Source organism: Crinia signifera, chromosome 3 (genome assembly GCF_055691185.1).
Source record: "Crinia signifera chromosome 3, ASM5569118v1, whole genome shotgun sequence".
NCBI classification, from domain to species: domain Eukaryota; kingdom Metazoa; phylum Chordata; class Amphibia; order Anura; family Myobatrachidae; genus Crinia; species Crinia signifera.
The window spans coordinates 205,374,481-205,400,222 of record NC_139219.1 but is presented as its reverse complement, the minus strand read 5'-3'; the positions used below and the strand labels follow the sequence as shown (position 1 = coordinate 205,400,222).

The window sequence follows — 25,742 nt, the reverse complement described above, 5'->3', positions numbered from 1 at the left end:
CGAGAACAGGACAGGGTCACAGCTGTCGGGGCAGCCCAACAGTCGTGACCCGACATTGAATATCCCCCTAAGCATTAAGAGACTAAAGAAAAAAACACACAGAATTCAAGCAGTCGGGCTCGTTCTGACCAGAACGGCCGGGAATTGACGAGCTCCCGGCCGCAGCTCACCGATTCCCGGCCACTTCTCGCGGCCATGCCCCCTTCTCGGCACTTGGCAGGCGGGACATTGAATCCTGCCTACTAAATGAGTGTCGAGCGGGCCGAGAACAGGACAGGGTCACAGCTGTTGGGGCAGCCCGACAGTCGTGACGCGACATTTGATATCCCCCTAAGCATTAAGAGACTAAAGAAAAAAAAACACAGAATTGTAAATGACCATGATTTATTACATAGTTACTAAGTAGTACATTTCAGTGATTTTCCTCCTATCTTCACATCCAGCAGTTACAAAAACAGAGTGGATATATTAGCAGTACTATTTCTACAGATGGTCTTTTAGTTGCTTATGTTCTATTTGTCATACTGTAGTTCCTTATGGTTATATATGGCACTCATTTCCATAGAGAAAATAACACATATTTAGTTCATTTTTTAAAATAAATAACTACAAGTGATTTTTTTTTGCATTAAATGATAATTAGTTCATTTTTAAATGAAAAATGTCTTTATTTACAAAATTAGCATGTGAAATAAAGTTCTAACCTCCAGCCTTCCACACAACGTGAACAGAAATAAATCCTGAAGTATTTGTGCAGCCACCTCCTACAAGTAAACAATAAAGGTCCATTCTGCGCCCACTCAGCTCATTTATGTGTCAGACTCTTCTGAAGTCTCTCCTGTAGACTGACTTGTTTCACAAACATTAGATATACATGGTCCTGGTGGTCCTCTTTCTCCTGTATACCCTATCTGCCCAGGTTGTCCTCTGTACCCGCGAGGACCCATTAGACCAGGTTCTCCATCAAATCCTAGTCCTGGTTTTCCTCTGTCCCCTGAAATACAGTTGTGGAAAATAAGAACATCTGAATAATGCTGATCAACATATTTTTCAGATAAACATCTATTAAACATATATATATATATATAATTATATATATATATATATATATATATATATATATATATATATATATATATAAGCGTTAGAGATAGGCCTGGCACTCCTCCAGCAAGGTACAGGACCCAGGTGCCCTCTGGATCGGTAGTATAGAGGTGTTGATAGGAGAAAACAAACGCGGCACTCTGGGAATTTTAAGAATAAACGTGTATTGTAGCAAAAATAGCTTCCAACGTTTCGGGGTCTGTATCACCCCTTTGTCAAGGAATAATTGTGCACAATTATTCCTTGACAAAGGGGTGATACAGACCCCGAAACGTTGGAAGCTATTTTTGCTACAATACACGTTTATTCTTAAAATTCCCAGAGTGCCGCGTTTGTTTTCTCCTATCAACACCTCTATATATATATATATATATATAACTAGATACAGGGGTCCCCTCTCTGCGCTCAGATTTTAAGGAAGTAGCATCTCTGAAGGATCCTCTGTTAGATAGGATCCAGGAAATAGAAATGAGAGAAAAAAGGGGGTTTCAGAGGGCGCTAGAGTAACACAACAATTGTAGTAAAAAATTGTATTTAATACAACACGTTCAACGAATAAATTTCGCATAAAAACCCTATCCGGGTATACAGTAACAAATATACAAATAATTGTACAGATACACAGTTTGAGGTGGATAATTGTAAAATTCAAATATAAATCTCAAAAATGCACAACTCTGATGGGTTGATATATATATATATATATATATATATATATATATATATATATATAGTAACTTTGTTCACAGACAGCGACACTCAATAGGATTTTTCAAACCGTTGTGTATTTAGCAAACCATACCAACGTTTCAGGGACTCCCCACTTTGTCAAGGTGCAGGTGATTTTCACCTCCACCTTGACAATGGGGCGAGTCCCCAAAACGTTGGTATGGTTTGCTAAATACACCCGTTTGAAAAATCCCATTGAGTGCCGCTGTTTGTGTAAAAAGTTACTACTTATTGGATTCAGAAGGCACCGAGGAATCTGCGCATATTGGTGGAGTGCCGAGTCTCTCTCTCTCTTTCTATATATATGTATATATATATATATATATATATATATATATATATATAATAAAAGACCACATTGTATGGGGTCATGACCTGGAGTAGAGGGTAGTAATTGATAGTAGCATAAACAAAAACCATGGCCTATCTGGCAGTAACACATTTTACACTCTGTAGGTGACATAAAATTGGAGATTTTTTTGCAAAAAACGGCTGTTTTCACACTTTTTCCGAAATCGCATAGTTAATGAGATGTGAAATGCGGCAAAAACTGCGCATTTTGCCATGAATTCGCACATTCTGAAGTGTCGATATTTAGTAACTCCGGTACTCGCATCCAGATGTTTTCCCATTATAAAGTATACAAATCGCATATTTATTGAGATGCGAATTCGGGAAAACTTTACTAATAGTAGAAAATAGTACTTATGTAATATCTGGGCTCCCGTTTTTCTTATGAGACCGCGTCCCCTCGCGGGGCTCGCTGCGCTCGCCACGCTTCGGGCACGGTGGCTCGCTGCGCTCGCCACACTATATAAAATCAACTCCATGCGTAGTTGGATAGTGGGGGTATGAAAAAATGGGGTGCATTTAACATAGGAGCCCAGATAATACATAAGTACCTAGAAAATAAAATAGACCAGGTTCTGATAGGCAAATTTGACATTGAAATCTGTGCATGGTTCTATGTTAAAATATGTGTAAAAGTTACATTTAAAAAAAACTGGTGTAAGGTCCCCCCTCCTGAGCATAAACAGCCCTGGGCTCATTGAGCCGGACCTGGTTCCAAAAATACAGGGGACAAAAAGTGTAGGGGTCCCCCGTATTTCTGAAACCAGCCCCGGACTCTTGGACTGGTCCTGGTTCCAAAAATACAGGAGACAAAAAAACTGAGGGTCCCCTATGTTTTTGGAACCAGCACCGGGCTCCAACAGCCCACTGTGTCATGCCACAGCCAGGGGACACTCACCCAGTCAGCCCTGGACTGGGTACCTGAGGAAATGGGGACCCAATAAAGGGGTTCTTCCACAGGCTTCACCAGTCCAGGGCTGAAGCCCGGGGCTGTCACGGGCATCCGTGGGCCATGGAGTCCCAGCATGCGGGGCATTAATGGGCCCCCTTGGACTTGTAATCCACCAATAAAAAAGAATGTTAAAAAAACACACACAGAGGGAAAAGTTAAAGTTTATTAAACACACCTTACAAGGCTGCAGCGCTCACTCTCTCCTCTCACCTGCAGCAGTTCACCCAGCACTGACTGCAGGTTGAGTCAGCTGCCTCCGATGTACTGACAGTGGAGGATCAAGCTGTCAGAGTGCTAAAGACCCACTCAGCCCTGATTGGCTGTAGGCATCTCCATGGAGACGCCTACAGCCAATCAGGGCTGAGTGCATCTAAAGAAGGGACAGCGCGACTCTCTGCTGTCAGTACATCGGAGGCAGCCAGCCCACCCCGCAGTCAGTGCGGGGTGAGCTGCTGCAGGTGGGAGGAGAGAGTCAGCGCTGGAGCCTGGTGTTGTAAGTATAGGTGTAAAATTAAGGTGTGTTTAATAAACTTTTACTTTTCTGTGTGTGTGTGTGTGTGTGTGTGGTTTTTTTAACATTCTTTTTACAGGTGGACTACAAGTTAATGACCCACATGCTGGGACTTGTGGTTCACCAAGTCCCAGCATACGGGGGAGGCCTGGTGGGACTTTTAGTTCACTTGTAAAAAGCAATGTTTTTTTTTTCAATTCAATACTCTTTATTTAATTTTCCATATAAAACATATAACATACATAAGCACATATACAATACATTACAAATATACAACACAGATACAGTGTACAACCTTATTTACGTTAGTCGTTCTCTCCTTATATATATACCATTTTTTATGAGCTTTGTCATCTTTAACTCATATTCTTTTTCTCTGTTTTTTTCTCTTTCCTTTCCTTCTCCTCCCCTTCCCCTCCTTTTCCCTTCACTTCCTCTCTCCAGCATCATCAAGTTATTTTGTTATATTTTGCGTGCTCGCAGACACAGAGCAAATCCATTCTAATATTCTAATATCACCTTATAGTAGCAGATAGTTTTAAAGAGTGTATTTTGGACGCTATGGAGTAGCCCTTTTTCTCTAGCAATGTTTTTTTTTTTTTGTGCTATAACCGTATCAGGCCGGTGTCACAGCCCACGGACGCCTGTCACAGCCCCGGGCTGACCAGCCACGGTGAGCATGATACGGCCGGGGACCTTATGTAAAAAGTGTCCTCTGGCTGTGGCATGACACCGCAGGCTGTTGTAGCCCAGTGCTGGTTCCAAAATATAGGGGACCCCCAGTTTTTTTGTCCCCCGTATTTTTGGAACCAGGACCGGTCCAAGAGTCTGGGGCTGGTTTCAGAAATATGAGGGACATCTATGCTTTTTGTTCCCCGTATTTTTGGAACCAGGTCCAGCTTAATGAGCTTGGGGCTGGTTATGCTCAGGAGGGGGACCTCACACTTTTTTTTTAACACAAATTCGCACATTTTCATGACTAAAAATCGCACTTTATCGCAGTTTCATGCCCCCAATTTGCATCTCATTAAATATGTGAATTCGCAGCAAAAAATGTGATTTTAAAAAGTGCAATAATGTGCGATTTCGGAAAATGCGATAAAATCACATCCTATTAAATGTCACCCTCTAAATCAGGATGAATACTTGTCCAATCATTGGTAGATCAGACTCCTGACTGACCAGTTTGTCTGATATAAAACACGTGTGGACCTTTTACCACCTGACTCATTCACACAGTCCTGATTGCCTGTCCAGTCACCTGGTTTTTACACATGCTTAAAAACCAACAGTTGTGGACATGCTAACAACGTAACCACTCCCCACCCCACCCCACATACATACACACACACACACACACACACACACAAACATACACACCACCAATTGCAGGTGCAGTGTAATAAATGATAACAACATCTGGTGTATTATCTGTAATATTTTCTCTACAGACACCTGCAGCCACCAGTGGTGGTGGCATATTCTTTACTATGTCTGTTTATTAGTTACCTCTTGGTCCTGGGTCTCCTCCAAATCCAACAAGTCCATATCCCTTTAGACCCTTGTCACCTTTATCACCCGGTTCACCTGCACAATATAAGAGATTTTATTTAATTTGTTCTTCATATGTACAAAAAGTATGACAAAAACTGTCAAAAAGTATAACATTTGAAACCATATTTCACAATTATTTTTTCTACCTAAAGTGCTAAATGTGACTGAGTCTATCAGCAGTGTGCCAAGTGAGATACTATATGTACCGGAGAAATGCCTTGCATTGCAGGTAATGCTTTCCTCCCAGCATGAATATACACACTGTACAATAGAGCTGGATGATCTAATGCAATCCTCTTGTGTGATATACAGTCATACAGATACTAAAATCTGTTTTATGTAGACTATACAATATACAATCCGTTTACTCCATTAATAAATATAAACATGTTGTTTTCTATCAAAATTATACCTTGTTGTCCTTGTTTTCCTGGATCTCCAGCTTCACCATAAAAGCCCTCTGGACCATCTTCTCCATCAAGTCCATTAATTCCAGGTTTACCCTATAAATGCATCAAACAATCATAAACAACTCCTCTGTGCTTATTCAGGATCACAAACTGTAAGTAAATATGGTCAATGGTAAGGCACAGTAAACAAGGGTATATGCCAGTATTACATTGCATATAGAAAAAGGGGTATACATTCATTCACAATACCTACAATAGCTTTACCTTGAGGGAAAACAACTACCAAGGTAGTGATAGGGTGCTACCAGGGGGTGAGATGCCAAAGCAGCCCCTAAAAATGGGATAGTTGGTCCCACAAACAAGAAAAATAAAACAATGTACAAGTATCGCTGGAAATAATTTAAATACTGTATTAATAGCAAAAACAATAGTACATATAACTTATTAAAAACCAAAGAAAAGTGGACTAGAGACCATTGATATATGGTATGAGAGTCACTAGCAAAGTCCCTTTACTATGTTGCCGCGATATAGAATGAAATTATAGGGTAACAGGTGTATGCAATTGGATCCAAATCCCAATCCCAGGTCCGACCTAGCATTTGTGATGTGAAAGGGGTATTAAGATGCCCCTGGCTGTGGTCTGAAAATGTGTGGCATTTTCTGTCCATTCTTCAAACAACACTCCAAACTGCCTCAATAGTTGCAAGCCTCAGTCTCCGTTCTTCAGCATCAGTATCATTATGTACATACACTATATGGACAGAAGTATTTGGCCACACCTGTTAATCATTAAACTCTGGTGTTTCTATGTGACCCATTGCCACAGGTGTACAAATGCAGTCTCCAGTTGCAACCATTTGTGATACATAATGGTTCATTCTGAAGAGCTCAGTGACTTCAATTGTGGCACTGCGATAGGATGTCACCATTGCAATAAGACGCTTCATGAAATTTCATCCCTGCTAGATGATCCCCGGTCAACTGTAGATGATATTATTAGAAAGAAGAAGCGTTTAGGAACAACAGCAACTCCGGCACAAAGCAGAAGACCACATATCGTAGAGTGCATGGTAAGTAAAAGTCACCAACGTTCCGCCGATTCCATAGCTGAAGAGTTTCGAAATTCCACTGGCGGTAATGTAAGCACAAAACTGTGTAGCAGGTTTGTAATGGAATGAGTTTACATATCCGAGCAGCTGCATGCAAGCCTCACATCACCAGGTCCAATGCCAAGCATTGGATGGAGTGGGTTAAAGCACACCAACACTGGACTATGGGCCTTATTCTAGTTCACTCTTAGAGGCAAATTCCTTCTCAGATGGACAAAACCATGTGCACTGCAGGTGGGGCTGATGTAACATGTGTAGAGAGAGTTAGATTTGGGTGGGGTTTTTCTTCAAAGTGAGGTCTATATTGCAGTGTAAAAATAAAGCAGTCAGTATTTTCCCTGCACAGAATCAAAATAACTCACCCAAATCTAATTTTATCTGCACATGTTATATCTGCCCCACCTGCAGTGCACATGGTTTTGTCCATCTGAGAAGGAATTTGCCTCTAAGAGTGAACTAGAATAAGGCCCTTTATGCAGTGGAAATGTGTTCTGTGGAGTGACGGATCAGGCTTCTCTGTTTGGCAATCAGATGGGTGAGCCTAAGTTTGGAAGATGTTACCTGCAAAACTGCATTATGCCAACTGTGACATTTTGTATTTATTGCATTGAAGGATACTACTGTACTGTATATCTCTCAATGTAGAGGATATACTTAATGTAATGAATAATATGTGTTTTTATTATTATTGAATGTCATTATTGTTAACCAAACCGCAATAACTATATTTTCCTTTGACAATTTAAAAGTTTATTCCCTAGCACTGTTCACTTGTATCCCAAGGGCAAACTTATTTCTTCAGCATACCAAGACATTTAGAACAATGCTATACTTCAAATTTTGTTGCAGCAGTTTGGGGAAGGCCCTTTTCTATCCCAATACAACTGCTCACGTGCACAAATAAAGGACTATAAAGACATCGTTTGATGACTTTAATGTGAAAGAACTTGACTGGCCCATACAGAGTCCTGACCTAAACTCTATTGAGCACCTTTGGGATGAACGGGAACAAAATTTGCGAGCCAGACCTTCTAGTTCAGCATCAGTGCTTTACCTCATAAATGTTCTACAGAATTAGTAAGCACAAATTCCCACAGAAATACTAATTCCAAAGTCTTGTGGAAAGCCCTCCTCAAAAAGTGGATGCTGTTATAGCTGCAAAAAAGGGCACCAACCCCATATTAAATTAAATTTTATATATATATATATATATATATATATATATATATATATATATTATAGATAGGTAGATATATATAGATATATATATATATATATATATAGATCTATATATATATAGATCTATATATATATAGATCTATATATATATAGATCTATATATATAGATATATATAGATATATATTTGAATACAATGTAATTACAGTCCCTGTTGGTTTAATGGTCAGGTATCTGAACATTTTTGTCCATATAGTGTATATGTGTGCTTCCAGATGTGTTTTGTCTAAAGATGCTCCATTCTCCAGAAATCTGAATCAACCTTAATTTGGTGGATCCGAGCAGAACAAAAATCTGGTTTCTGTGTGGATCTTCCCACGGTTTGAAATTCAAATTTTATATCCAAATTAGGGTTGTGGATTGCAAAAAAATTATATAATGGTAGTGGCTTTTATACATGTTTTTATCAATGATTAATTTGATTAGATTTTGTATTGGTTTTTAACTGAGCCAAAAAGATTGAGGTTGGCTTTGTCAAAGCCAAAACACAATGATGAATTAGATACAAATTTAATACACAGGGATACATGAAGTGTTAGAGCTCAAGGTCTGGTTTCGTCACCCGTGTCTTACTGTTTCATTACAATAATGTTCACTGTGGATTACCTGACCCATTCACCATCGATTGGATTTTGGAAAATATTGAGCATGCGTTAAGGCAGAGATTCCCAAGCTTAGTCCTTAAGGCACCTAAGTGGTCCAGGTTTTAAATATATCTATAGCTTAGCACAGACAGTTAAATCAAATTTCATGAGGTACTTATGAAGTCACCTGTGACCAAGCCTGAGTATACCTAAAATCTGCAGGTACAAAGTTGTTTGCTCCTTCAGTAGAATACATTCACTAAAATTTTTCCAATATTTAGCCCATTTGTTGATTTTAGGAGACAATTGCACTTTACTGTATCTATTTTAAGAATACTGGATAATTGTTACAGTGATTAGGTGGTTATTTGAATGCCTTCAGAGAGTGTCACACTCACAGAGGCGTTCTTACTGAGCAGGGAGGCCAGCGTTTCCTGGGCATGCCCACAAAAATGGTAAGTGCGCCCAGAAAAACGCTGGGTGTCCCCATCAGAACACAAGCATGTCGAAGTCTGCACATGGCGGGCACCTTATGACACATGATGACAGCGCAATAATATTTGATGGTCGCCCATACGCCCGCATGTGATTGGATATTTAAACATGCACTTACACTCGCATGCCGGCGCTGGCATTCAGTTGGCGGCAGGGGGAAGGCATTCACTCACCCAGTGGGTGGCGTTTACCCGCTTACTAGGCAGCAAAAGAACGCTGCTTAGCGAGTGCGTATCAATCAGGCCCATAGTTTGTCATATTCTGCAGCAGACCGTGTTATGATGTGCTATACTGATTGATTGTTGTTATTATTAGTATTTAAATTAACTAATTTTAGATCGCTGGGAAGTGTTTTTCTTTATTTTATTTTATTTTATTTGAGAGAAATGTTGTAAAAGTGAAAACAAGTTCTGAAAAATAATCTGTGCATTTAATTTAACTTTATTAGAATATCTACATATTCCCTCATTACTAATGTACTCACATCTGGTCCAGGTGATCCCGGCAGTCCTACTGGGCCCGGTGCTCCCATAGGCACGTCACCATACAAGGGGCAAACACTAGCACATTGTCGTCGTACAGACTGCGCATATGCTGACATTTGTTCTATAACAAACTTCTGACAAACTTCTATAACACGGGATGCTGGGAAAGTTGGACCCTATGGCGAAAAAAAAAGAATGTTAAAATGCCTTTGTAGCATATTCACGTAAATAGGTCAATGTGCTAAATCCACAGCTAGAACCGATCTCCATTCTTTTTTTCAGATTGACCTGCTTAACTGTGAGCATAATTTCTGCAAGTATGGTTTGCCTGGTTATACACCACCGATGTAAGTGATACAACATTTGTCAAGCATGATACGGTATTTATTTAGCACCTGCTAGAAGTTACTATATAGTATCTGATTGGTTGCCCATAGCAAGATTCCATGTGAAAAAGAACTACCATCTCATTATTGAGAAAAGGATTACTGTGCAAGCTGACAACAACTGTAAATTATGAGTTTCAAAGTCTCTTGTTGATTTAAGTAGTATGTACTGAGTGTGTTTGCAGTGTGCTCTGATTGAGTTGTACAGTGATGTAGTGTGTGCTCATTGAGTTATACGGTGGTAGAATGTGTATTGATTCACAAATATGGCATACCTCCCAACACTGGCATCAGTGGCAGTGGGACTTTGCACTCGAATTTTGGGGGCATGGCCTCCCATCCAGGGGGACATGGCCTATGATCGCAGTACTCCTGTGTGTCAATGTCCCTTTTTCGATGCTGTGGGGGTCATGGCTAGCGCTCTGTGAGCTGCGGACCATGCCTGAGTCCTTCTGTGTCTCTCAATAGATGCTGTGCCCCACTAGACAGCCATGCATATTTAATCCCACCTATTTTGGTGTTGGATGCACCTACTGTACATATGATTTGGTGTTGCCCACATTAGGGCACTTCTAGAAATTTTTCCAGGATAACTATAAGTTCCTAAACTGCCTCTGCGTTTTATTGTTGGTAATGTCTGGTGGCAGCAATAGTGTGAACACCCTTCTTGTTACCTGGATACATAGGAGCATCTCATCTTTGTGCACCCGGCACATCAAGTGCTTCATGTGACTTTCCTTTGGGTGCATTAAGGCAGTGGCGTAACTATAGCACCGCAGCCCCCGCGGTGGCGGGGGGGGCGCAGAGAAATTGGGGGCGCCGCCGGGGGGGCTGCGGGGCTATAGTTACCCGCGGTCTGCGTCTCGTCCGGCTCTTTGTCAGGACCTTCCTGACGTCACGGTCCCGGCCGGCTCCTGCTGCAATGAAAACTGACAATTAGAAAATGGCTGCCCCCATACTGCAGACAGTTTTATGTCTGCAGTATGGGGGCAGCCATTTTCTAAGAGTCCGTTTTCATTGTAGCAGCAGGAGCCGGCCGGGACCGTGACGTCAGGAAGGTCCCGACAGAGAGCCGAGCGAGACGCAGACCGCGGGTAAGAAGGGGGGCTGGTTAGGTGTGGGGGGGGCGCCGAATAAACATGCGGCGGGGGGGCGCTAAATAGTCAGTTACGCCCCTGCATTAAGGGTTGTGTGATGGTATATTCAGTAACTGATAACATTGAGGTTAGTGCAGAATTTACACAGTAGATTCATCAACTGTTAATGTTACTCCTTTAATAATCACACCAATACACCTTTTTATTGCAAAGATCCGGTCATCCAGTTATATGGCTGAAACTGAATACGTGAAAGCATTCCGGGGTTCAGTTGATGCTTAAACCAAAAATCAGAACAGGGAATAATGTGACTTTGGTGTCAGTGTGACGAAGAGGACAATTGGTAAAATACTAAGAATGTACAGATGTGTCCACATACATGTAGCCTCCATACTCATTAAACAGCCCTTCTATTTATGCCATGGCCATAGCAGAACTTGGTAGCACCAAGTCTTTTTGTGCAACCTTTTCAATTAAAAAATGAAAAATAACAGTAACATAGCATTTCGTATGCAGATATAGCCACAGTTACACACATAATATAGTCATGCTGCATATCATTTTAATCATCAAGGTCACTAATGGGGTTATTCTGATTGATGGTGGCTTCGGCGCCACCCATTTGCAGCGTACGTTCACACGCACTGGCTGTGAATGGATGTTTTACATAAACATCCATTCGCAGCCTGCGGGGTAACACCCACAACATTCGATGGTCGGCGACCATCGAATGATGTGGAACGTGCATGCATATGTAAGGTTGCTCTGAGCAACCGTACATATGCGTGCACGTTCAGGAGGAAGTGTAAGGGCAGCTGACATCCGGTGATGTCGGCTGCCCACCCCCCGCATGTCCATCACAGCTGCATCAGCATGAGACCACCCACCGTTCTCATGGGAACGCCCATGACATGCTGGTCGTTCCCATATGCTAATGGCATCCTGAGATTCTGGGATATGTGTACAGGGAATAGAAATCTGTAACACATATCTAGCATGGGGGCTGGTGCAAGGGCAGATACTAATTATTACAGTTGTATCAGCCAGTGCAAAATCAAAGGTATGCGGATATCTGACAGATAATGTCTAGGTTGACACCATATGGTCGGCATATATAGTCAACATGGTCAAAAGGTCGAAATATGAAAAGGTTGACATTCATTTTTCATGATTTTTCCCTTATAACCGCCGGAGATGGCTAATTAGAATGGTACTTAGCGCTCACCTTCTATATGTAAATATTAACCAGGAAGTGTATATTGCGTGTTATGTCAATTACAGTTATGCAAATGATGTTGAAATAATAAAGCAATGAGCAAATGTGATAAAGAATATGTGTTTTATTATAATAGCTAAACTGAAAAGTCCTGGAGAAAAATCACAGGTAGACCTACACGGTATTACTCTGGTGGACCCTTAAGGGGTATTAGGGTGTCCATACTAATTAGCTAATACTAATTAGTTTGGACTAATACTAATTAGTTATTTCTATAAGACAGAAAGGGTAGGTACCAGGAGTACCAGGTGGGGGTCGACACTTAATACCAGCGCTACTGATAAGACAAATGCACTTCCCTCAGATTAGGGTAACGCTCCTCTTCTCCAACAAGTAAATAGCCTGGGTTTAAATTCAAACGCTTCCCGTTCCTTACTGCATACGTCCAATCCCATACATAGAATCCACTCTCCCTCATGAGAAGAAACAGAAATATATATGGTGCAGCACAGACTAATTTATTGGGACAAAAAAAGTGTACATAAAATATGTAAAAACATCCAGGAGATATAAAAAGGGTGGAATTTACCGCAGGGGGTGGAGAACCTGATCGAACTGGTTCTCAAATGGGCATGGATGCGGCGATCTGAACCCGGGTCGGTCACAGCATACAGTTCCACATGCAGGTAAAAAAGTCCCCTTCTTGAATATCCCCAGGTCCTTATGGCACAGCTACTCCAACGCGTTTCGGACACTACCAGTGTCCTTTTTCAAGGAGTGTAGCTGTGTAAATGAAGACAGTCTTTATAAAGGGTAATCAATTGGTAAAAGCCGTCTGAATCAGCGTGAACTTCCGATTTCGGAAGCTCACTTCCGGCTGGGTGACACGCATGAACACGGCGTGCACTTCCGGTATCGGAGGTTGATTTCCTGCTGGCTGACACGCACGGACATTGCGTGTGTCTCGCTATGATGTCCCTCCAGCGCCGCTTCCGGTTGGCATATGCGGCGCGGTGTGCTGGTGTTTGAAGACCGGCTACTCCCATTTCATTAGGTTTAGATTCCCATCAGCCGGGGGATTTCAGTATTTCACCTCTTCAAAGCCGGGGACAATAATGACAAGTATACAGCCAAATAGGTACTCCGATTAGATGTTTAAAACGGCCGGAAATAGCCTTCACTATAAATATATAAAAATATGTGTAAGACATATTTAAGGTGCAATGGTCATAAAAACACACAAAAACACACAGTAGGCTGATAAAATCCGGAACATGATTAAAAAATGTGAAGGAAAAACATCTTAAAAAAACAGAGTATATGTCTATAAAAAAAGAAATAAATTCATAAAAACCATTTAACCTCAAAATCCGAATTGAGGCCACTGGGTTTAAGAGTATCGAATTTATAAATGCATCTCATTTCCTCCCTTGCTAAACAGGTGCCCAGGTTTTTATTTCTCGGGCCCGTGTGTGCAGTTTTGATACCAAAAAACCTGACAATAGCTGATGCAGATGATTTGTGAACATTTTTGAAATGCTGTGACAGGGAGTGCGACTCCAAGCCCTTCTTAATATTGTTTAAATGCTCACTAAGTCTTACTTTAAAAGGACGTGATGTCCGACCAATATAAAATTTGTGACACGTGCATTCGATCCCATACACTATATTGCTAGTGTTACATGTCATAAAGTCACTGAGTACATGTCTAACACCATTGATGGACAATTCAGAGATTTTACTTGCTCCATTGCTGTTAACTTCCCTACATGCCCTACATAAACCACACCTGTGGAACCCTTTGGTAAGGATCCTTCCAGGGCGTTTCGGTATAGGGAGGGCACTGCTCACTATTTTGGTTTTGATGTTTGGTGCCCGGCGATATATAAAGCTTGGTTGGCTTGGTAGATGTTCGCCCAAAATGGGGTCGCGTTTCAAGATCTTCCAGTTTTTTCTGAAGGAGGATTCTATGCTCTTATATTGGGCATTATAGCCTGTGATAAATGACATCTTAAAATCTTTCTTGGGTTCTACTTCCAGTGTTTTTGTGGCAAGAAGATCATCCCTTTCTACTTCTTCTACTTCATTTACCAAAGAGGCAATTCTATCCGAGTTGTAGCCACTGGAGATGAATTTTTTCGCCATTGCTCCAGCCTGTTCCTTGTATGTATCAATGTTGGTACAGTTGCGTCGTACCCGTTTCAGCTGCCCCCCAGGGATAGCATTCAGCCAATTCTGGTGATGGCAACTTGTGCGGTGGATATACGAATGGGTGTCCGTGGGCTTGGAAAATGTCTTAGTCTCCCACTGGTTCACGCCTTTACTTATGGTGATATCAAGAAAATCTACCGTTGACTGGCTTTTATTAAAAGTTAGCTCGATGTTACAGTCATTGGTGTTTAAAAACATACAAAAGTTATTAAGAGCTTCCTCCTCTCCCCTCCAAAAGAATAAAATATCATCAATGTAACGTACCCACGACACCAGGCTCGCCCCGACATCAGGCCAACATACAACATGGGACTGCTCCCACTTGCCCATGAAGATGTTGGCATAACTCGGGGCGAACCTGGTGCCCATGGCCGTTCCGACTTTCTGAATATAAAATCCCGATTCGAAAGTAAAATAATTGTTAATTAAAATAAACTCCACAGCTTTCAATAAAAATTCCTGAAGATCTAATTCTAAAGTGCTCGTGCTAAGATATTGACGTACTGCCTGGATCCCGATCTGATGATCAATGATCGTATAAAGTGACTTAACATCGGCAGTCACTATCCATATATCATCTTCACAGGGAATATTCTTCAGGACATTTAAGAGGTCTTTTGTGTCCCTGAGATGCGACTTATTCGTGAGGACCAATGGCTGTAGATAAAAGTCAATAAATTCGGATAAGTTCGCTGTGATCGAGTTTGTTCCGGAAACTATAGGTCTACCCGGAGGGTGAGTCATACTTTTGTGAATCTTCGGTAGAAGATATATCACTGGTACCGTAGGTTCATCATTTAGAAGAAATTTGACCTCTGATTCCTTCAAAATTCCTTTTTGTCTGTATTCAACTAGTAGAGTGGTCAGATCCTTAAATATGCGATCGGTGGGGTCTGTGCGGATTTTTTGATAAGTCTCCGTATCACTTATCTGCTTGAGAACCTCGCTTGTATACCATTCTCTATTCATGATTACAATTCCCCCCCCTTTGTCTGCCGGTTTAACGACGATCTCCTTATTTTCACGTAGGGACTTGAGGGCATTCCTCTCATTGAGGGTTAAATTGTAATTCACACCCCGGGGATTAATTTTTTTGATGTCAGTTTGGACCAATTGGGCAAACGTCTCAATGTAATTGCCCTTGATGTGGGTGGGGTAGAACACTGATTTTGGTCGAAATTTATTTGCTTCTAGTTCTTCATTAGAAACCTCTTCAGGTTCTTTTTGGATAAAGAACTTCTTGATGCACAGCTTTCGTATGAATTTGTGAATATCCACGAAAGTGTCAAATTTATTAATATTCGCCGTGGGTGCATACTTAAGTCCCTTGTTAAGGACTGATAATTCAAAGGGATTTAGATTATAGGAACTAAGATTGAATATTTTAGTGAGTCCTATTTCTGGAGTGGTCTTATTAGGTATTTTCTTTCTAGGCCTATGTTTTTTTAGACGTTTTTTGTGGATTTTTTTAATATTGCTCTTTTTACGGTTATGAATCCCTGCCCTTTTCCCCCGCTTGGTAGGTCCAATAAGGATGGCTAGTGATTTACTCTTGTTTGTCCTCTCTCTTCTCCTAAAAAATGAACCCTGTTTAAGTCTCTCCTCAAAGGGAAATATCTATTCTGGGTTGGTATTGGTGACAGTAGTTGGTTTCTTGAGGCTTCCCTCCCTCTGGGGTTTTCTCGATAGCTGGGCCTGGGTGAGTCATAAGGGCGCTTTACTCTGGACCCTTCTCTAGCTGGCCTTTCTGTATGGTTAGGTCTATCAAAATTGGGATTTCTTCGGTCCCTGTCATTACCTCCGGGTCTATTAAACGTCTGATTTCTCCAATTATCATTGGTGGGGCCATTGTATTTGGTCCTATGATTAAATTGGGAGTCCCCATATCTGGAATCTCTCTGTGGACTTTGATGGTATCTATCCCTTACGTCCCTATTAGTTTGTTGGTCTCTGGTGAATGTTCTTTTTCTATTTCTATAGGTCTTTTTAGGGGATACTATGGGGGACGGTGATTCCAGGGGTTCCTCTGTTTCTCTTGACTCTCTAAGATCCCTCAAAAATTTTCTGACTTTTCTATCAATCAAGCTGTGGAGTTTATTTTAATTAACAATTATTTTACTTTCGAATCGGGATTTTATATTCAGAAAGTCGGAACGGCCATGGGCACCAGGTTCGCCCCGAGTTATGCCAACATCTTCATGGGCAAGTGGGAGCAGTCCCATGTTGTATGTTGGCCTGATGTCGGGGCGAGCCTGGTGTCGTGGGTACGTTACATTGATGATATTTTATTCTTTTGGAGGGGAGAGGAGGAAGCTCTTAATAACTTTTGTATGTTTTTAAACACCAATGACTGTAACATCGAGCTAACTTTTAATAAAAGCCAGTCAACGGTAGATTTTCTTGATATCACCATAAGTAAAGGCGTGAACCAGTGGGAGACTAAGACATTTTCCAAGCCCACGGACACCCATTCGTATATCCACCGCACAAGTTGCCATCACCAGAATTGGCTGAATGCTATCCCTGGGGGGCAGCTGAAACGGGTACGACGCAACTGTACCAACATTGATACATACAAGGAACAGGCTGGAGCAATGGCGAAAAAATTCATCTCCAGTGGCTACAACTCGGATAGAATTGCCTCTTTGGTAAATGAAGTAGAAGAAGTAGAAAGGGATGATCTTCTTGCCACAAAAACACTGGAAGTAGAACCCAAGAAAGATTTTAAGATGTCATTTATCACAGGCTATAATGCCCAATATAAGAGCATAGAATCCTCCTTCAGAAAAAACTGGAAGATCTTGAAACGCGACCCCATTTTGGGCGAACATCTACCAAGCCAACCAAGCTTTATATATCGCCGGGCACCAAACATCAAAACCAAAATAGTGAGCAGTGCCCTCCCTATACCGAAACGCCCTGGAAGGATCCTTACCAAAGGGTTCCACAGGTGTGGTTTATGTAGGGCATGTAGGGAAGTTAACAGCAATGGAGCAAGTAAAATCTCTGAATTGTCCATCAATGGTGTTAGACATGTACTCAGTGACTTTATGACATGTAACACTAGCAATATAGTGTATGGGATCGAATGCACGTGTCACAAATTTTATATTGGTCGGACATCACGTCCTTTTAAAGTAAGACTTAGTGAGCATTTAAACAATATTAAGAAGGGCTTGGAGTCGCACTCCCTGTCACAGCATTTCAAAAATGTTCACAAATCATCTGCATCAGCTATTGTCAGGTTTTTTGGTATCAAAACTGCACACACGGGCCCGAGAAATAAAAACCTGGGCACCTGTTTAGCAAGGGAGGAAATGAGATGCATTTATAAATTCGATACTCTTAAACCCAGTGGCCTCAATTCGGATTTTGAGGTTAAATGGTTTTTATGAATTTATTTCTTTTTTTATAGACATATACTCTGTTTTTTTAAGATGTTTTTCCTTCACATTTTTTAATCATGTTCCGGATTTTATCAGCCTACTGTGTGTTTTTGTGTGTTTTTATGACCATTGCACCTTAAATATGTCTTACACATATTTTTATATATTTATAGTGAAGGCTATTTCCGGCCGTTTTAAACATCTAATCGGAGTACCTATTTGGCTGTATACTTGTCATTATTGTCCCCGGCTTTGAAGAGGTGAAATACTGAAATCCCCCGGCTGATGGGAATCTAAACCTAATGAAATGGGAGTAGCCGGTCTTCAAACACCAGCACACCGCGCCGCATATGCCAACCGGAAGCGGCGCTGGAGGGACATCATAGCGAGACACACGCAATGTCCGTGCGTGTCAGCCAGCAGGAAATCAACCTCCGATCCAGGAAGTGCACGCCGTGTTCATGCGTGTCACCCAGCCGGAAGTGAGCTTCCGAAATCGGAAGTTCACGCTGATTCAGACGGCTTTTACCAATTGATTACCCTTTATAAAGACTGTCTTCATTTACACAGCTACACTCCTTGAAAAAGGACACTGGTAGTGTCCGAAACGCGTTGGAGTAGCTGTGCCATAAGGACCTGGGGATATTCAAGAAGGGGACTTTTTTACCTGCATGTGGAACTGTATGCTGTGACCGACCCGGGTTCAGATCGCCGCATCCATGCCCATTTGAGAACCAGTTCGATCAGGTTCTCCACCCCCTGCGGTAAATTCCACCCTTTTTATATCTCCTGGATGTTTTTACATATTTTATGTACACTTTTTTTGTCCCAATAAATTAGTCTGTGCTGCACCATATATATTTCTGTTTCTTCTCATGAGGGAGAGTGGATTCTATGTATGGGATTGGACGTATGCAGTAAGGAACGGGAAGCGTTTGAATTTAAACCCAGGCTATTTACTTGTTGGAGAAGAGGAGCGTTACCCTAATCTGAGGGAAGTGCATTTGTCTTATCAGTAGCGCTGGTATTAAGTGTCGACCCCCACCTGGTACTCCTGGTACCTACCCTTTCTGTCACTATTTGTCGCCACTGGGAAGAGGCGAAAGGGGGTTTGTGTACTTTCCACTAGCAGCTGTCCTATTGAATCTTGATTAAATTGCGCAGGATTTGTGAGTCCGGATTGGGATCAACCTTTGTTCATTTATTTCTATAAGAGCCTAGACCACTCTCAACTCAGCAGCCTCTTTATAACAAAATATATTGAATTTGAGCGCTGATGCCACATTTCGCTAATACCGATTGGAGATATTAAAGTGTGCTGAGCGCAGCAGTAGCAGTGCTAGGCACCTGGCCAAAGCTTGGCGTTATAAGCAAGCCATGCAAGGGGACGCAATACACTAATTGGGGGTCAACACATGCTCAGATGTCGACATGGACACCAAAACAAACGTGAAAAATAATGTCGACCTTTTCACATTTCAACCATTTTTCTGTCAATGTTTGGCTTTTTTCTACCTTTCTTCAGTGTCGACCTTGTACATGTCAATGTTTTGGTGGCCGACCTTTTGACTATCAACCTACACATTGTAAACGGAATATGCGGCGCTATATAAGAAACTGTAAATAAATAAGTTGTAGCAAAACCGAAATCAAATGATGGCTTCACCTGCACTCACACAAACTCCCACATTAGATGAATGGATAATGATAATGATAATCAGCACAACTAGAGCTGAGTGTCTCAGAACCAGTCCCATTATTAATCATATTACATTACTTCTGTAGCCATTTCCTAAGCTTTGGTCCTGTGTAAATGGAACATCCAGAGAGACTGAGCTATTTTGGAATAACCAATGCTCTCTCTATAAGTTTCTGTCACTGTCACCTAAACATTTACAACTCTAGCAAATTCTTACCATGGATCCCATAGGCCCACTTTCTCCGGAGATTCCAGGATCACCCAAAGGGCCTTGCTCTCCTTGTCGACCACGAGCACCAACCTCTCCTGGAGGTCCTCTTCTTCCAGCAAGTCCTTCTGCGCCTACTGGACCAGTTTCACCAACCTACATTATTCCTATATGTTAGTAGAGCAACAAAGAACACACATATATGTACATAAAACGCTACTGTGTTAGGTCACTCATACTTACTTTCCCTTTTGGTCCTTTTACTCCCTTTCCTCCCTTAAAAATAAAGTTTTATTACATTATTGTGGGTGTTCAGGTTGCATGTGCATGTAACAATGGTTATACAACTGGATGGTTCCATCAGTAAGTTACGTTGGCACAGCCATCTGGCAGTCACCTTAAGAACTTTACCCCTTCACAGTACACTCTCCCACCCCCCACCCCCGCCCCGCCCATCTTACACCCTAGTCTGCAGCCTAATCAGCCTATTGGTTAATCACATACTGTCCCCAAAACACACACATCGAAGAAATAATGTTGTTTAGTTATTATAAACACTTTTTTAAATAACTAAAAGCATACCTTTGGTCCTTCTAGACCCTTGACTCCTTGAATTCCAAGATTGCCCTATTCACAAAATAATAATATTTAAGTTCATTGTTTAAGTAGGGTTTTCTTGTCTGTGTACAGAAGTACAAGATTAAAGTTAAATCCTTCTACCAGTAAAATCAAATAACACGGTTTCCAGCAGAACAGGATTGTACACCATAATGTGGTATTTGATACACTGTGCATTATACAAATGCATACAACGGCTAGTAGATGTGGTACCTTTAGTCCAGGTGCACCGGGAAGTCCTACATGACCCTGTGAATAATAAAAATAGTTATTGTACAATCTTGAAAATAATTAGATGTGCTCAGTTTGTATTTGTGATAACATTTGCATGCGTATTTACTTCTTGCCTCCACTTTCCAATCCAACCAGGAGGCTCCCAAAAATCATCTGACCCTCCAAGCCTCTCAAAAGTGTAGGCAAGTGTTCCGATATCCCTGCTCCCCCTGAACCCGGCCACCCACTTTGCAAGAAAAGTGGGCAGACGGGCGGGCGATTAGCAGCATTATACACCATGGATGTGGCTAAGATGATGCGATTCACCAAGAATCCATCATCCAAGCCTCCTAGCCACTCCTCCCTCTGTATAATACCAGTAATGTTGGCATTACATAAAGGGGCATAGTTACAATAACGTATCGGGGCTCTTGAATGAACCCCCGCACCGCCCCATCTAGCTGAGCAGTTTTGTGACCAAATGTTTAGAATGATACAAATATTTTGTTACATGGCTTTGAAAATTTTGCTCATAGCGATAAATAGAAGTTAAGATATGTAATGTAAATAGCTGCTACTTTTATGTAACACTGGGAACACGACACCACAAAAACACATATTACTGTGTGAACTTAAATAAAACCCAACTCACCGCAGCTCCAGGTGGACCAATAAATCCAGGTCTTCCAGGAATTCCAGCTTCTCCTTTTGGACCTGGGAGTCCCTGTTTGAGCAGCAAGGAAACAAAGCACATGACACTTTACAATGGCGTCTCTGAATACTGTAAACTTATCAGCATATGATATAAAGAAAATCTATAGTATATATTAGATAAAAACCTTTCACTTCTGCATACAAAACCTTTTCCATGGCACAACCCATGTATGGACCAGGAACTTTCCCAGTCTCAGCACTTGGAGACTAGCAGGATGCATGCAACTCCTGAGAAATTTTTCCACCTCAGGCTCCATTTTCCAGACTGGGTAAGAGATATACTGCTCCCTCATGCCTCGACATGGATATTGTTTATCTAGGGGGATTGCCATATCCCTTATTTGTTCGATTATCCCTTTTTACATGTCTTATATATTTGTATCTGTTTAATCTTTTGAATACATTTTTCTACTTGTGAAAACGCCTGTGGTTCCTACACCACCATTCTCACAACTTCTTCCCTTTTAGTGGGACACCAAGTAAAGGTACACAGGCTGCACGGAATCAGGAGCACTAGAACTCAATATTGCAAATATATCCTACAGTACTACTGTCGCAAACTTTATGTCCTGCCTACAAACTGGGCTTCAGCTCCTTCCCCCTGACCTCATCCTGCCCAATACTTGATGAAAAGCAGATGTCCTTTAACTGACTAGGTTACCTGCCATTTTGCCTCAATTCCACAGAATACCTTCAGTATTTCGTCTATAATATAGCACAGGCAAATACATAGTTCTATAAAAATAAAATAAATTGCTGCTTTTACACACACAATATACTGTTTGGAATTTTACTCACATATCTTCCTCGTGGACCCTCAGGACCTTGCTGTCCCATATATCCTTTTTCTCCCTTTAGTAAAAAGTTAATAGGGTGTTGTGTCATTTCAAATAATGATAACATTTCTGACAGTACACAGACATTAAACATTAAATTACTGCTACATTTCACTTAAAAATATTGTTTAGCTTAAGAACATTATTTACTATGTTTATCTTGGCTGCTTAAATAACATGTTTTATTTTCTATAGATAGTCCCTGTCTCCCTTATATGGAATGTCGGGGACCAGAGTATTCCGTGTATATCAGATTTTGCTGGATAGTGGGCGGTGTCCATTGCAGTTCATGCTGGGTTTAGTGGGGTTCCAGTGAGGTCAAGTTGGGATTACCGGTGTCTGCAATGGTCCAGCAAGGTCAACAGGGGAGTCTGGTACGGTGCAGCAATTGTTCCCAGTGGGGCAATGGCTACAAAGCCACTCCCTTGCTTGCATCCATTAGCTGCTGACGCTGGTGACATCATGACATTGGGTCACGTCATGATATTTCAGCTTCCCTGAAATATTCTGGTTTTCAGAATATTCTGGTTTTCAGAAGTCCGGATAATGGAGACTCGACTTTGTTTCATTAATGGACCAGTTTTCCACAAAAGCCATGCTTCTTCAATTATTCAAACTACTCCATGGTGATTATATGTCGTTTTGTTCATTCACTTGCAATGTATAATGATTTTTTTTACAGGCACATATATTATACTACATTAAAAAATGTTTAAAGGGACTTTTTTATACCACCCTGGGATTTTGGGGCATATAGATCTTAAAGAGTGAGAGGGTCCAAAACCACTGGCTCTGCTCATTGTTTCTCACACTGGGCCAGATTCTCTAAGTTTCAAAAGTGATAAAATGTAGAGTCATAAACAGCCAGCCAATCAGCTCCTACCTGCCCTGTCACAGACTGTGTTTGAAAAATGTTGACAGAAGCTGATTGGCTGGTGATATATCACTCTCCATTTCATCAGTTTTGAAGCTTAGAGAATCTGTCCCACTGCCTGTTACATCTATTCTACTCTACCTTGCTGGTTCTCCTTACATCTGTCATATGTGAACACATATTGAGCTATGGCTCTTTGTCAGGGCTTTGTGCAGCCACCACAGCTCAATACGCAGATACTGTATATTACAAACAGCATTCTTCAGCTCAAAGAGTAATCTCACATTTTAATGCTACAAATATTTGGAGAATCTGTCATTTTCTTTTTAATTTGCATACTGTGCCATTGGCATGAAAGCAAACAAATACAATTATATATTTCATGAGCAACAAAAATTACCTTCTGCCCCAGAACTCCATGACGTCCTTCTCCACCTTGAATACCTTGAAGAGCCTGTTATAAAGTAAATAAAATGAAGTATGTGTTTAATTGTTTTCTTTTTATGCCATGCTCAATAGTATTCTACTGTTTCCATATTTATAGTTTAATTGGATGGGGTAAAAATCTGTTACAACAATCAAGATGTGTGTTTTTTTAAAGAAATAGTGAGATCATGCAGCGCTGACAGGATGCAGTGGCAGAGAAAGAGCTCTGCTGAAATGATAGTGAGTAGCGGGGTAATGCTTATTACCTGAGTTTTTACCAATAAAGTTTTCGTCCCTAAAAGCACACACTAGTGCGCTGGCCGCATGAAATGCATCGGTCACCCAGGACATTAAAAGAAAACCCCGGCACGCTGCCATACATGCCCGCTCTAGACTCTCTCCGGCGGCTGCCGTCAAACTTCCACCTAATTCTGGTTTCGGAGAAGATGAAGATTTCAGAGCAGCAGCTGTCACAGCAAAGTGGCTAAGCTGGTATCATACCCTCCAACATGGCCCATTCCATTAGGTACAAAATGTGTTTGTAAAATGCTCTGTTCCTGGACTTCCTTACCAGTGGCAGTTGCTGATGTGAGGCTGCAGCACAGTCCAATATTCAAATAGGAGAGCCACACCTAATGCCACTCCAAACATCACTGTCTGGACACATTGGCAGTTGATGTGACCCCCCCTCTTTGAATTGTGGACCGTGCTGGAGTCCAACCTCTGTAACTGCAACTGGAATGGAAGTCCAGGAACAGAGGATTTTGTACCTAATGGAATGGGTCATGTTGGATGGTATGTGGTATCTGCGCTGCTTCAACAACAACTTCACATATTAGTAATATCTGGGCTCCCGTTTTTCTTATGAGACTGTGTCCCCTCGCGGGGCTCACTGCGCTTGCCACACTTCGGGCACAGTGGCTCGCTGCGCTCGCCATACTGTATAAAATCAACTCCATGCGTAGTTGGATAGTAGGGGTATGAAAAAATGGGGTTCATTTAACATGGGAGCCCAGATAATACATAAGTACCCAAAAATCATTTATTCCCCAAAAGGATGTAAATATTTATTTGAACCATTGATATATTTTACAGGTACCACTCAGTACTTATTTCTATATTTATCTAAAAAAGCACATTTTTACATATTCAAAATTCATCTAGCGCTCTTTTTTTGCTACAAAAATTGCTAGCTGCGCTGTCAGCGGTAAGTATGGTGGCTGCAGAGTGGAGAGAGCCGGCACATGGCAGCAGCACTGTGCAGCAGAGAGTAGCGCTGAAAGGTTCCAAGAGCAGAAAAGGCTGTCAGTTGAAGGGTGGGTTTGTGCCTCGTGTACCCGGTGTCAGTGTCGGTGTAAAAGGGGTAGCTGGAAAAAAAAGGTCCCATTTCCCAGCGAATCCTACACAAGTCCTAACCAGGGCGGAATCCCGGTGGGGTGTGGTATAGGGTTCTGACTGTTGGGATCCCGACAATCATTAGCCCGACATCGGGATCCCGACTGGCCCGACTCAGACAGCATGGCGAGCGCAACAAAGCCCCTTGCGGGCACGGTGGCTCACTATGCTCACCACCTATTCTATTCTCCCTCTATGGGGGTCGTGGACCCCCACGAGGGAGAATAGCCGGTGGCCGTCGGGAACCCGTCTGTCTGTGTTTTAAAAGTCGGATCCCTACGTCGGGTAAATGACTGTCAGGATCCCGACTGTCAGGACCCCGTCCGACACCCTCCCGATGGTGGGGCAGTGTAAACGGGTATACTGGGTCATCAGACCCGGCTCCTGTTTACAACAGTGGGGGAGCCCAACCTCCCGACCGCAGCATCCTGCGATCAGTATGGAGGTTGTGCAGAGAGCAGCAGAGCCGGGGAGGTGAATGGATGCTGCTTCCTTTTACCTCACAGACAGCGGCTAGGGGCAGCCCAGCAGCTTACCTTGGTGCTATGCTTGCCCCCAGCATGGCGATCGACTCCCAAAAACAAACATTTGAATTCCCCCCAAAATGTTGACAGGTATGTAATTTACACAATGACATAATGTAGACATTCGCTATACAATATAGGCAGTTTGAAATGTAAACACAGTCAAAATTTCCAGGTTTTACATGGAAAAGTGATACTGACATTTAAATAAATTATAAGATTGACAGCAAATGTTGACAGCATCAAAATGTTGACAGTCAGATTAATATAATACAGCTGCTTCTAGAATACGGCAGTTGTTAAAAGCCAGTCAGCAGCTCAGACACTACTCAAAGCCTACAGCTCAGATGCCTGTGAGAGCTGCCAGGCGTGGAGCAACTAAGTACTGTAGATTCATTTTTAAAAAGAAATGTCT

The 25,742-nt window shown here is 41.8% G+C and overlaps 1 protein-coding gene across 1 annotated transcript in view; it reads right to left on the bottom strand.

The window, feature by feature from the left end:
* Positions 1-430: 430 nt before the first annotated feature.
* LOC146062955 (uncharacterized) overlaps positions 431-25,742 on the bottom strand; it is a 50,438-nt gene continuing 25,126 nt past the window's right edge. Inside the window, exons 14-24 of the mRNA XM_083174965.1 lie at positions 23,383-23,436; positions 22,071-22,124; positions 21,211-21,282; positions 20,559-20,594; positions 20,310-20,354; positions 19,971-20,003; positions 19,737-19,883; positions 9,524-9,700; positions 5,614-5,704; positions 5,157-5,234; positions 431-994 (exon numbers count right to left, since the gene is read on the bottom strand). Of these exons, the coding sequence (XP_083031091.1) occupies positions 810-994; positions 5,157-5,234; positions 5,614-5,704; positions 9,524-9,700; positions 19,737-19,883; positions 19,971-20,003; positions 20,310-20,354; positions 20,559-20,594; positions 21,211-21,282; positions 22,071-22,124; positions 23,383-23,436 (972 nt within the window). The 3' untranslated portion in view covers positions 431-809. The remainder of the gene's footprint in view (positions 995-5,156; positions 5,235-5,613; positions 5,705-9,523; positions 9,701-19,736; positions 19,884-19,970; positions 20,004-20,309; positions 20,355-20,558; positions 20,595-21,210; positions 21,283-22,070; positions 22,125-23,382; positions 23,437-25,742) is intronic.